The 13,855-nt window shown below is 54.4% G+C and overlaps 1 protein-coding gene across 2 annotated transcripts in view; it reads right to left on the bottom strand.

The window, feature by feature from the left end:
- The window catches only part of PMP22 (peripheral myelin protein 22), a 32,347-nt gene extending 22,524 nt beyond the window's left edge, over positions 1 to 9,823 (bottom strand). The window contains exons 1-3 of one of the 2 annotated variants that reach the window (XM_072821062.1): positions 9,556 to 9,823; positions 5,129 to 5,240; positions 3,542 to 3,641 (exon numbers count right to left, since the gene is read on the bottom strand). In XM_072821062.1, coding sequence (XP_072677163.1) covers positions 3,542 to 3,641; positions 5,129 to 5,206 — 178 coding nt within the window. In that variant the 5' untranslated portion in view covers positions 5,207 to 5,240; positions 9,556 to 9,823. Of the gene's footprint in view, positions 1 to 3,541; positions 3,642 to 5,128; positions 5,241 to 6,888; positions 7,246 to 9,555 lie in introns of those variants that run through there. The other variant, XM_072821061.1, reaches the window with a different exon arrangement.
- Positions 9,824 to 13,855: the final 4,032 nt, after the last annotated feature.

Raw genomic sequence — 13,855 nt, 5'->3', positions numbered from 1 at the left:
AGACAGAGGCAGAAGTGTGTGGTCTATCTGGAGACATTTCATAAAAAGGGAAGGGCACACATTTCTTCTCCTCTCTTCTCCACCCTATTGCCTGAAGTGTGGATGAGATGGCTGGTGCCCCAGCAGCCCTTTTGTCCATGAGGATGAGGACCAAATCCAAGGGATGGCAAAGAAATGAGCTAGAAAGTGCCTGGGTCTCTGACAACTTCATACGAGTGCCATAAATTATCTTATTTAAGCCACTGCCCCTTGAAGATGTTCTGTTATATGCATTCAGTCTTAATCCTAACCAGAATATTAGCCGACTGGCCCAACACGTCCCTGGCATCGCAGTCCCCTTGCTGTTGGTCACGTCATTGCCTTGATAGGGAATATCCTCCTCCCTGCCTGTATTTATTTAAATCCTGCCCATCCTCTGGAGGATGGATCAAATTCCACCTCCCACACGAGACCTCCCTTCCACTTCCTCCCCTGAACTCTGGCGCTGCCTGCCTGCCCCCACTCCTTGGGCATCTGGCCTACACTGCCTTCACAGTGATTCATCCCTCCGCACTTATCCCCTGGCTCCTCAAAGAGGCTCGGGAACCAGCAAATAAATTGAGAAAACAAGAAGGCAGGCAGGATTGAGGGCGGCTAGTAAGAAATCTGAAACCACTTCCAGTATCAAGAGGTAGCAAGAGGGAAAGATGTGACATCTCTTTCAAACTATGTACCACAGCTGTTTGACCACCATGAGGTGAGGGTCACTGTTCATAGAGATGACAAAGGCCACAATGACCCCTGGAGGGGGGCCAAGCCCAGGCCCCACAAACCTACAAACACAAGCCCCTTCAGGAAAAAACCAGCAAGTCAGATCAACCAACCTATGTTCACCAGACACACCTGTAACGTGCTCTTTGCAAATCAGTTTCAGTAAAGAATTACTTGGATGCCTTCGATAAAAAGTGTGTTTGGAACATCCTGAGAGCAAACTCACGGACCAAGGGAAGTGGCTCCCGACTTAAGATAGTTCATTCGTAAAGACCGTCTCATTTTGTAATTATATGTTTTTGCATCTACTGTTCGCCACGGAAATTGGTCAACCGGATCAGCAAGGTGGAGGAGGTCCAGAGGATTCCCCTCTATCAGATCTGACATCGCAGCTCACGCTGACCCACCAGGGAGATGTCGGCAAGGTCAACAGCTACTGGAGAAGCTTCCATGGAAACTTCTAACTTAGAAGAAGCCCAAATCCAAACCAACCCAGCTTACTTAAGGGCGTGTCCAGATTCCCTCAACACATCAGAGAAAGCAGATGTGGAGGAGGGAGACCCCACGCTCCAGGGTCCGCCCCCCACCTCGCTGAGCAACAAGAAAAACCCCAAAGTCATTGTCAAGGAACCCAAGGAATGAGCTTGGCGCATAAAGAGCCAGTTGAAAGATGAGAAGTTTCCTGATGCAAGTGACACTGGTGCCTCTTTGAGATGGGCTGCTGGCCCAAGAACAGCCCGACACCACCACGGCAGGTGCGGCAAGAAGGGTCACAGACCCCGACCTGAGGACCACTCTCCTTCCGATACACGGTTTGAGCACAACTCAGATGGCTGCTCCTCTGTCCCCTCCGGACCTAAGAGTCCAGGATTCGGCCCCAACCTCATGTGGCCAAACGCCTCTAGGGAAGGGTGACTGTGGACACTGCCGCTGGCCTCAGGGAAAGCCGCTCACCCTCTGGGGCCCGGTCACCACTTGTGACCACCAGGTGTCAGCAGCGAGCGGGGCGCCTCCCATCCTGAGGCTTCAGGGAACTTGAGCCAGACCCTGAAGGGGCGGGGCGGGGGGGGGGCGCACCGGATGCTGTGGCTTTGGGGCCAGGCAGGGCTCCGGCCTTGTTCTCCCGCAGGCATGAGTGCTTCATTCCATTTGCCAGCTCACCGTGCAAACTCATGGTGCCACCTCGAGGATGTTTTCAATGCAGCATCTTTCACGCACTCAGAGGAAAGATTTGGGACTGCTTGCTTCGGTAAGGACGGAGGCCTTTCTTTTTTTGAGGCCCAGAAAAGTGACGACATTAAGTACGGTTTTCTACTCCTTGCCTCTCCTCCCCACATAAGCTCCCAATAGCTATTCTAGAAGTTTCTCTTTATACTGAGGTTCAAGAGGCTCGGTTTGTAATGCTTCAGTGACAGCTTGCGTGTGGAACCCACAGGAGGCAAAGCCCAGCAAAGAAACTGCACTGTGGGAAGCCAGAATGGAGGGCCCCTTCACTGCTTTACTGTGCTGGATCGAAGCTGCTCTCTCTCACTGGTTGTAGCATCTTCAACAGAAATACTGGATAGGGGGGCACCTGGGTGGCTCAGTAGTTGAGCCTCTGCCTTTGGCTCAGGTTGTCATCCTGGGGTCCCGGGATCAAGTCCCACATCGGACTCCCCACAGGAAGCCTGCTTCTCCCTCTGCCTGTGTCCCTGCCTCTCTCTCTGTGTCTCTCATGAATAAATAAATAAAATCTTTAAAAATAAAAAAGAAATACTGGATCATGAGCACCTTTAGCAACAAGGCAGGCCGTCCGTATTTTATTGGTCTTTTAAAACCCAGGATGACAAGAAAGCTCTGTACGTCCTAAAGCTACTCCCCTCTCCAGGCTGAGGATAGATGCTTTGAAACAGGAGACCATGCCAAGCCAACCCCACTATGTCCTCAACACCAAGCACTACAGCTCCTTCCATAGTGGCTCCTTCCATTTAGAAGCCACTAAACAGCACCTGGCCACCCAAAAGAGGCACCCTCCTTCCTTGGCCTCTCCACATCCAAAGACACAGGGCTCCCTGCTGAGGACTGCTCTCTCTGAGTACTTGAGATCTCTAGTGGGTGCTTCACTGCCAATTATCCCCTTAACTTGGATCCAAGTAAGCCTGGTTTCAAGTATCACAAGCAATGGTGCTGAGGACAGAGGAAGGAACACAATCCTCTGGATGAAGGGCCCTCCTGGGCTCAGCTAACATTCTCCCAATAGCTTCAAGTTCCTGTCTTGCCACAAGGAAACACTCAAAAGTTTTGATGCTAAATGGCACCAGGGAGGCCCACCACTTAGAAAAGCAGTCTTGTAAATGTGGGCTCAAAAGCTGGCCCAACCACCCTTGGGACTGTCACTGAAACAGGACATTTCTGGATAGAGACAGCTACCAAAGCAAAGATGCCAGTTGGATCCAAAGTCCGACTGGGGTCTGCCTAAAGTCTTGCCACTGTGCCACCTTGACTGCTTGCTTATCTGTGTCTGCATTTCTTTGCACACAGGAAGCATCACACCAAGTGACAAAAGGGCACTCCAGGGCATCTTCCCAAATACAGATGATGTACAGTAAATACCCAGGGTCTTGGCTTAACCAGCCCAACTTCTGTTCCTCTCATCTTGTCTTGGATTCCTGGTCCCCTGTTGCATTCTGCGCCCCACCCCAGCGACGACTTTGGAGCCGTGTCTTCCAAGAACAAGCGTTTCCAGGTCTGGACTGAGAAACATGGCACCAACAGACAAGGGCAAGCGTGTAGAGCAAAAAGCCAGTCTCACCGTTTGCTGATGATGAGTGACAGTGGTGGACGTTGCCTGCCGAGGACGTGCTACAGTTCTGCCAGAGGTCAGTGGCGTGTCCATTGCCCACGACCCATTGCTAGAAAGAACCAGACATCTTAAGTCAGACGAGCCCGGTGAGGAACCAAGGAAGGGGGAGGTAAGAGCAGCCTCCTCCACTCATCTAGCCAGCCTGCCCCTGCCCTGCCCTGCCCTGCCCTGCCCTGTCCTGCCCAGTATGGCCTGGCCAGAGGTCACAGTTATGCTGGAGAAAGGAGAGACGTGGTGGGCTGGCTCAGACATGGTGTTGCGGGGAGCCCCAGGGTTTACAAGTAGAAAGCACACTGTCATTAGAAAAATAGCATGCACGCGTCAGCTAGTACGTGCAGAAGTATGTACTCCGACAGGAGCCACGGCCTCGGCCCACGGCACCTGCATGGGAGCCAGCTTTTGTCCTGGATCCCCTGAGGGTCTGTCCCACCTCTCTGAGCCCATCTCCTTACCTATTATTATTCCTATTAATCCGATAAGAGTCTTTAAGATGTTGTAAAGGTGCTTATAAATGATAGAACAATCCACAAGTCCCCAACATCAATATTTCTCGTTCTGACATAATTATCTCTCATCCTTTGAAAGGCACGGGAAAATCATGCCTGGGATTTGCCTTATATTAAAAAGTTAAAGCCAGAGCCACAAGACAGCCTGAGTCTGTGCTCATCCTCACAGCCAAGGAAGGAAGTTTCAAATTTAAGGTGCTTGGGATGCCTGGCTGGCTCAGTGGATGAGTGATTGCCTTCCATTCAGGGCGTGGTCCTGGGGTCCTGGTGATCCTGGGGTCCTGGGATCAAGTCCCATATGGGGCTCCCCACGGGGAGCCTGCTTCTCCCTCTGCCTATGTCTCTGCCTCTCTTTCTTTCTCTCATGAACAAATAAATAAAATCTTAAAAAAAAAATCTAAGGTGCTTAATGTTTGAAGTCTCTGTGACCCAAGAGACCCTGATGACCTGTTCCTATAGTGGAGGCTTATCTGATGGTGGAAGGTGCTGTGTCCACATCATAAAACAGAACAGGGGGCTGTGAACTCTTTTCTGGAAGAACCCATTTTAACTTTTCAATCTCCAGCCCTCCAGGGTGTTTTATGAACCAAGTCACCCATCTGACCTATGTATGACACGTGGAGAAAAACAAAACTTCATAAATACTCTGCTTCCTTCCTCCACGAATCTACAGCGGGGGGTGTGGGGGGGGGGGAGTAAACGCTAAGCTAATCTCATCAAATGGAAGTCGGGGAACCCTGGCTCTGTTCTGAAATTATTTGGCACACGGGGAGGCCTGCGCAGCTGACCTAGCGCGGCGATTGCTTCCTTCCTACCCCATGAATCTGCTCGGGTTTTCTCAAAACAACTGAAAGGGGGCAGACTGCCAGAAACTGCGAAGACGCCCCGGGACGACGTCTGAGACTTGACGTTGTCTGCAAATAACGACCGGGCGCTGAGGGCGAGGCAGGCGCCGCTGGACCTGCCTCCGGGAGGCCGAGCCCCGGGCTAGGGGGTGTTGGGGGGTCGGGGTGCCCCGCCCGCCACTCACGCTGACGATCGTGGAGACGAACAGCAGCACCAGCACGGCGACGTGGAGGACGATGATACCCAGCAACAGCAGGAGCATTCTGGCGGCGAGTGGTGCTCAGCGGAGGTCCTGCCTGCGGGGACACGGAGCCCGAGCGGGGCGTGAGGCCGGGCGAGCCGCGGAGGAGGAGCGCGGGGGGCGGGTCCCCGCGCCCGCGGAATGCAGGGGCCTGGCGCCGCGCCCGCCCGCCCGCCCGCCACCGCCGCCGCCGCCGCCGCCGGGCGCCGGCCGAGAGAGGGCAGCAGCCGACCGCAGCATCCCCGCCCGCAGCCGCCCGCCACCCGACAGCCCCCGCTTGGGGAACAGAACAAGGGGTACGCACGCACGTCTAAGTCACCCCAGGAGGAGGGGCGTTCCCGGCAGCCGGGCGGAGGCCACGGCACACCTCCACCCACCCGGGTTGCCTCCGGGCACAGCCCCGCGTGGGGAAGGGGGCAGGAGGCGGGCAGGGTGCCCCCTTCCTCTACCGAGGTGGGGGGGCGGGTAGGGGGCAGGAGGCAGGCGCCCGGATTTCTGCCCGAGGCCTGGGGACCCGGCGGCACCGGCCAGGGAGAGCGCGGCTGGGAGCTGGTTTCCCACACCCGCTGCGCTCCGCACTCCGTTAGCTCCCGAGCTCCCACCCGGTCGGGCCAGCGCGGGGGCGCCGTCCTGGCCCTCGGGAGAGGAGGCGCACAGCCGGGGGCGCGCGGGCAGGAAAGAGCCGCCGCCGGAGAGTGGCCGGGTCCCCCGCTTGCCGCCCACCGCGCGCGTCCCCGGCGGCCCCCGTGGGCCGGGCCCTGCGCTCCCCTCCCCGGGCTGGGCCCTGGGCGGTTCGCCGGGGTCCCGGCTGCCCCCCGCCCCCTCCCCGGCACGCACAGCCAAGACGCAACCCGGTCCAGCTCCAGCCTCGGCGCGCCGGGACGCGCGCCCAGAAGCCTGCACGGAGGGGGCCAGACGTCGGGTGCGAAGGGACCGCAGCCCGCCAGGGCCGGCAGGGCGTCCTCCCTCCTCGGCTAGCCCCTCCTGCCGTCCTAGCCCCTCATTTTACAGTCCTTGGGGGAACTGAAGACCCGCGTGACCCGTTAGGCGGATACGTGTGGCTCCGAAAACCCTGCTGCTCTTGAGGGGGCGTTTCAGTACAAGGCCTTGGGCCAGGGAGACGACGTTTCAATAACTCAGTTTTAATTTAAAAAGTACCCGATATGCCGGGCCCCTCCGTTGCGCTGCATAAGCAACACATTCAACGGGAAGAAATAAGGTTCTCTGATGTCTCCCAGAAGGTTTAAATTAAATCCAGGGGCTCCTAGAGCCGGGGAGGGACACGAGAAGGATAATCGGGGCTAGGGTATGTGAGCAGAAGTTGGGGGTCCACGGGAGTCCCGTGGCGCCCCCTCCCCGGGGTCCACCGCAGGGACCGCTTTGCCAATGAGTCCCCAAGTAGGCGCCTCTCCAATGAGAAGAAAACCGCTCAGCCCCTGCTCCACATCCAGACACCACCACCCGCGCGCCCTTACGACTTATGGACCATGAGGCAGGCCGCACCGTGTCCCTAGAAGCCCCGTAAGAACTATTCGAGACAGATCGCGGTCTGTCTGTGTGTCTGAGCTCGGAAAAACAGCGGGGAGACCTGGCCAACCCAAAACCCGCGCCTGCCCCGCGCTTTCTGGCACCATCGACGGAAGATGCCCACGATGCCCCCGTTTCTCCTCCATCTCCTCCACCCAGGCTACCAAAGCACTTACAGCCCAAAGGGATAGCGGTCCCCGATCCTCCAAGTGGCCTCTGGCACAAACTCGGTGCGTTTGCTCGGCTGCTGGCGTCCCCGAAGACTCCTGCGCTGCCCGGCTGCGCGCGCGAAGCGAGGGGCCAGAGGGAGGCTCCCGGCGTTCCCCTTTAACGGGAGCAACGCCCTGTCTGCGTCGCTGCAACAGGGTGTGTCCCTGGGTCAGCGTGTGCAGGGGGGCGGGCCTCAGGGAGGAGAGAGGGCAGGAGGGAGGGGGGGAGGCCAGGCGACAGTTACTCGGCCTTCAGTCCGCCCCGGGAGAAAGTCGATCTCTGCAAAACCGCTGCGGCGACTTTTACTCCAAACTAGCGGCAGCTGAGCTTTGTCACCTCCGCTTCCTCTGGCTCCCCGAGTTCCTGGAGACCAAGGGCTGGCCAATAAACTGGCCTCCCTCCCCCCTCCCGCCCCCTCGGCCACGAGGGAAAAGCCCTCCCGGGGTCGCCTCCGCCGGTGCCGGGCGCTGGGCTTGGGGGGCGCACGCACGCGGACTGCGCCCACGCGGGGGCCGAGCCTGGATTCCTCTCGTCCGGGTAGGGGGGAGCTGGGGAGCTGGCACTTAAGGGCAGGAGGACGCCCCTGTCCTCTCGGGTCCTGGCCTGCCCTGGCGTTTCAGCCGGGGGCGCACCTGGGCCGCGCCCGCGCTGCGCTGTCAGTGCCTGCGCCTAGGCCGTGAGCCGGGTTCCCAGGACTCCAGGGGACCCACCTGCGGGGCCTGCTTGGGTGAGGATTAGCGGGAGGAGGGAGAGCCCCGTGGACTACGGAACAGCGTCCCCCCGGGGGGTCTGGGTGCTCCTAGCCTGGGCAGAACCGGACCACAACCCGGTAAGCTCCAGACGAAGTCGACCTGGCCTGGCTCCCAGCCTCCGCTGGCGACCGGGCCACTGGGTGGGGAGTTGGCCATTGGAGGTGGGGGAAGAACAGCCAGGGAAATCCGCTGATTCATAGTCGCCTGAACGCGGTCCACCCAGCGTCCCAGAGAGAGAGGCGAGCCCTTCTGGGCGTGGTGCAGGTGGACCCAGATACCAGGATGCGGGAGCCTTGATGCACAAACAGGGAGCCCTAACGTGGGCTTTAAATGCCTTTGCTTACTAATGCAGCACTTGGCGCACACACCCCTCCTGTGAGTGTCCTGTGTCATAAAACCCTATCGCTCTAAATGATTCAAACGGTTCCATACGATTTTACTCCTCAAAGTAGCTGCTTAGGGCAGCCCCATTGCATATTCTTCTCTTTAAGTACATTATCTGAAGGATTCTTCGAACAGCTGTCTTTTAAAGATTCAGAAAGATTCTTCTGATAATTCTATTATCAGATTACAAAGAAGATGACATGTAAAAGTTTGATTCAATGCCCGTGGTGTGGCAGGCACTTTAGCAGGACTTGACACACAGTCTGGGAGAGGTGGGGTGGGGCAATGCCAATGGGACCTCTGGCTCTGGACTCAGACACGCCTGGTTCCTCAGGGTTGTGAATTTGAGTAAGTAGCTAAAGTTCCATGAGCTTCCATTTTTTTGGTCTGCAGGCAGGACTGGTAATGCCTGTTTTATGGTAGTGAGTAAAGGGGCCGAAGTGTGTGAAGCTGTTAGCACAGTGTCTAGAACATAGGGACCAGGAGCCAGTAAATTGTCACCAGTTATTATTGTATAACCTTTAGCCCTCAAGGCAAGGCCGACACCCCCCACCCCTCCACCCCCAGCTAAAATAGCTTAGAAATCGCACCGGTCGGAAGTGCATATGCCAATAGAACAACTAGCCAGAGCAATGGCAGTATAGCCTCTCCTCCTGGGTCATTTTATTTTATTTTTTTCCTGGGTCATTTTATAGGTCAAGGCTGCCCCCAGGAATTATGGCCTCACTTTATGCCATCCAGACTTTTATTTATTTAGCCAACGTTTATGTGGTCACTGTGTCCCCAGAACTATTCTAAGCACTTTACAAATATTAGCATATTTAACTCAGGATTTTCTTTCTCTTCCTTTCTTTCTGTTCCAAGTAACTTTTTAATGAGGTATCTACCTCCAGAAAAGCACACACACTGTAAAGCACAGCTTGTTTCTTCCTCTCCCGTGAACCCGATATTTTAGTCAATGAGCAGGTCACACCGTGCTGTGACTTTTGGACACGGGAACCTAAACCCTTTGGTTCAGCCCTTACTGCCTTGCCCATGTCTCCCACCTGCCCGATTCCCAGGATAGGAAAAGAAACACTGCCCAGGGAAGGGTCCACCAGGCTTGGCCACACCCAGGGCCCAACCAGGGCTTTGCTACAGGTGGAAGCTTCTCCCTGACCTGCTTCCCAAGCCTACGTCCCCTGCCAGCTGTGCATGCAGAGCTGTCTCCCATCAGGGAAATAGCATCGGGTCCCCTTGCTCCCTTCAAACCTGGATGTGCTGGGGTTTCTAGTTGCTCTCAGATAGTCCTTCTCACCTCCCCAGCCAGTATATAGCCAGCTCTTAATCAAGGATTAAAAAAAAAATGCTCCAACTCTGTCGGTTGCAACACAGAGCACTGTCTCCACTGCAATCCCTTCCAGTGGTGGTTTGCAGGGGGTGGGGGACCGGGCACCTCTCCAAGAAACATAAGCATACACTCACTATGCAGGGGGACGATTTGCCAAGAAAACTCACCGGGCCAAACGGTGTAACCCCTTCCTCCAGGCGGATTTCCTTGCAGTCAAACACAAGGGATGCCACGGCAAGGCCCTCCCCACAGGGCGGCAGAGAGACCAGCAGCTGGCAGACTGTGAGCCCCACTGCTTCCAACCAGGCTCCCTGAGATGTTCCCTGTTGGTGCTCCCTGTAACTGAAGCCAGACCAGGCGTCTTTCCAGTTTATTCAGGGGCTGGTCCAATGCTGGGATATGTCATGGTGGCCTGAGAGCTTCTCAGCCTCTACTACTTAAAGAGACAGCACCCAGCTTTTTGTACTTGCCAGAGCACAGTGATCCCAAGAGGCACTCCAGGGTATAGAAAACCTGGGGTGAACAGGGAGAGGCCTTTTGGGTTTGCCCACAACCTGGGAAGGCAACCCTAGTCCCGCTGCGGTGCCAGGCTGTAGGACAGCAGAGCGGCCCCAGCAACCAGTGTCCCTCCTCTCCCCCCCTCCAGGGAGTTCCTCAAGGAGGAAATACACCATGTGAAAGGTCTGAGTGTGTACTGTCATATGTGTTACATACAGCTTAAGTCTCATTTTTAGTCGACATCATCATTTTGAGAAGTTCAAACATTGCACAGATCACATTGACCTTCAAGCCATGATCCAATTCAAGTAAACAAGCCTCTGTTGAAGACATTCCAACCTGTCAGGCGGAACAGGCCGGGAGAGCAGTTGGAAAGCAATGGGGTAGTAGATGAACTCAAGTACCGCCTTCTTCAGGCTCCTTGCACTCTCTGCTCCTTCAAGCTCTCAGAAAGGGTCCTCCATCTCCAGCAAGTTCTCCTGGGTAGAAACCCCAAGACAAGGGCACTTGGTTTTACTGAAGGAGTCTCTTGGAATTCTGGCACCTTCCCCCACCTCTTATGTCAGGGGTGCCAATCTGTAGTGCTCTGTAGAGTTTGGGGAAGTCTTTCTCTGTCACAAACACTTTATGTTTTATTGGGCTTTGTGATCAGAAGGGGGTCCCAAAGGCCCTCTCCTTATTCTGCTACAAGCCAGGATCTTTCAGGCCCAGTAGAACAGCCTGACCCAGCCTTGGGGCTCATTAGATCTGGCTGCTACTTAAAATGACCGAGAACTTTGCATACCGCCCGGCTTGGGCCTGAGTGCAGAGTGGCTGACTCAGTGCTCTGGGATGTGGCTCAGGTGTGGGTAATTTTTAACACTCCTCGAGATGCTTCAGTGTCCGGCCAGGTTGTCGTAAGTTGTCAGAGGGTCCCTGGTTTCCTGCTCACTGCCTTTGTGGTAGAGCCCGAATGGTAGTAAGGCCCAGTGTGGCCTACAATGTTAGACAAGTTATGGTTTGGTCTTACCAGGTAACACACGGTGTGTGTGTGTATATCTGGAGTGTGTGTGTGGGGGGGGGGGGCAGAGAGAGAGTGGAGTTCCCTCAATCCTCCCCTGACATAGGCAGTGAAGGAGGACCCAGTGAGCATGGCTTTGGGCTTCCCCAGACAACCCCCTTCCTAGATACCCCCGTGATCCCACCTGAAGGCTGCATGACAAGGTTCCTGCCCCTTGGGCTGGGCTAAGCCAGAAGATGTCTGAGACCATTTCTGCTCCAAGAGCTAAGAATTCAGAGGAAGAAGGGTGGGGCAGGGTACAGGTAGGAAGCATCTGATCAGCCCTCCAACCTTCCAAGAGCTCCATGTTGTTGTTGTTGTTGTTAAGATTTTATTTATTTATTCATGAAACACACCGAGAGAGGCAGAGACATAGGCAGAGGGAGAAGCAGGCTCCCTCTGGGGAGCCCAATGCAGGACTTGATCCCAGGACCCCAGGATCATGCCCTGAGCCAAAGGCAGACGCTCAACCACTGAGCCACCCAGGCGTCCCAAGAGTTCCATGTTCTAGGACCTGCTCCCTTGGCCTCGTGTTTCCTTTGATTGCTCCATCAACTGCAACCAAGCCCTAAAAACTTGCTGGCTTTAGCTGAGACCTGTCTGATGACTCCCAGAGCTGGTCCCTGCTGTGCTCCCCCACTGGCCCACCCATCAGGCATCAACACACTTATCTCTACCCATCTGGGCCAGGCTCTCTGCCTCCTCCTGGCCCTTTCTCTCCCCTATTCTGGAGACCGTCCTCGGCCAAAAGAAACCCCAGCCCATCTGTGTTGAGCAGATCCTTAGGGCCAGGGAGAATATCCCCCCGGCATCACTTGTCATAATGATGACTAGCATAGTGACCAAGTCGTATTTTACTTCTATTATTTCTACCCATTACATAAGTAGGGACGACGAGAGTCAGGTAGACTTCTAGAGGAGACACAGTTAGGTCACATCAGATGGGCTCATCCCAGTGCCTGAGCTTTTGTGCTGTGCTGTGCCACCCCAGCTTGGGAGCAACAAGTCATCCACAAGTCACTGATAAATGTAACAATCACAATCATAGTTCATGCTTACTTGGCACTTTTGGTGTATGAGGCATCATTCTGAACATTTTCTAAGAATATTAATCTCTACAACAACCGTTTTTTAAAAGATTTTATTTATTTATTTGAGAGAGAGAGAACACAAGCAGGGGGAGTGGCAGGCAGAGGCAGAGGGAGAAGCAGGCTCCCTGCTGAGCAGGGAGCCCAATGTGGGACTCAATCCCAGGACCCTGGGATCATGACCTGAGCCAAAGGCAGACTCTTAACTGAGCCACCCAAGCACCGCTCTTTACAACAACCTCATGAATAGGCTCCCCTTTCATCTTTTTTTCCATATGAGGGGAAACTGAGGCACCACAAGACACTGAGCGGCTTTCTCAGACACCTCATGAAAAAATCACAAAGGCCAGATGTGAGGCAGGTGTCCCGGCCATAGAGCCCGTACCCCACGCTATCTTGTACCCTAATTTCAGCCTTCACAGAACATCTATACTTCTTCACCATACTGCCTTACACATCGTATAATCTAATTTCCTTGTTCTGCCAAAGATACTGATACATTCTATTTCTACATCCGCATTTCTTTTTCTCCATTAAAAAAGCAGAAAATATCCTAAAACCTCCACTGCTTGCACCAGTCCTGTGAGTTCCCCTCGAAGGTGTCCTGTTGCCTTCTAGGGCACGGTCTCTGTGTCGCACACCCTTGCAGCCCTGGATCCTGCACACTGGACAGTTTAATCTTATAAGACCATTGCTGTCGACTTCATGGTGTGGGATCTAAACAGGCTCTGAAGTGGGCTGCAGCCCCCCTTTTTTCTGCCTTTAGAGTTGCAGAAATGCTGCCGCCTGTAGTATCTTATTCAACGGCGGGGGCCAATTTTGACCATCTTCTCTAGGTGAAGAAGGTTGGGCTTGGAGAATTTGTCATGTTTCCTCCATCAGCCAGGGAAAATGTGCCATGGCTGGGCCCCGAAACCAGTTCCTCTGACTTCCAAACCTGTGATTTTTCCATTATGTGGACTAGCCCCAAGGGGGGAAAAAAAAAACAGAGGTGAGTCTTAATTGGGCATTTGTCCCATGGATGAAGGTGTCGTCAGAGCGTCAGTCTGGCCCGGCACTGGGTCAATATCTGGGGAGTGTTTACATGACAAATGAAGGCTTTCCTGTCTCACTGCAGCCAGCAGCCTGTGTGGGCGTTCTTGGCCAGGCCTGGGCACATCTGGTCTGAAAAGGTCCTCAAAAGGGGAGGTTATTGCCTCATCGAGACTCCTCTGACTCTCCTGAGCAGCTTAGTATTAAAAGCTGGAGCACGGGAGGAAAAGAAGGAGGGAGGGAGGACAAAGAAAAAAAGAGAGAAGAGGGAGAGAAAGGAGAAAAGAAGGAATGTAAGGAGCCACTTTGACTTCCTTGAGCAGATCTCTATAAATAACACACACTTGGAATGATGGCAAATCTAAGCCCCCAGAAGACATTCCCTGGGAACAACAGAAGCAGGTAGAAAGCAGCCTGAAGACCCACACACACCCAAATTGGCACAAGGCAGGTTCCCTAAATTATGTCTTTAAAATTTGCAAATTTATCTCGGGGTAAATTGCATCTTTAGCTCCCTTCACCTATGGGAGCAAGAAAGCACAGAGCGATTATGTTGTGCTCTTGGAAGGACACAAAGTACAAAGAATTCTTTGTTCCCCAATGTTTGTTGCTTAGGAAAGCCAGATTCCATAGATGCAAGCGGAGGGTGAGAAAGCGGGCTTTTCTAGAAGGGATCTGGGAGAAATTTAAGCAGGAGAGGGTCCGAAATTGATGTATGCTAGAGATGGAAAAGTTTGAAACTTTTCTCTAAGACTTCTTACTCCTCAGGGACATTTTTCTGCTCCTGGCCGGGGAGAGGCCCATAGAGCT

This window comes from Canis lupus, chromosome 3 (assembly GCF_048164855.1).
Source record: "Canis lupus baileyi chromosome 3, mCanLup2.hap1, whole genome shotgun sequence".
NCBI lineage: Eukaryota > Metazoa > Chordata > Mammalia > Carnivora > Canidae > Canis > Canis lupus.
This window is presented reverse-complemented; position numbering and strand designations above follow the sequence as displayed.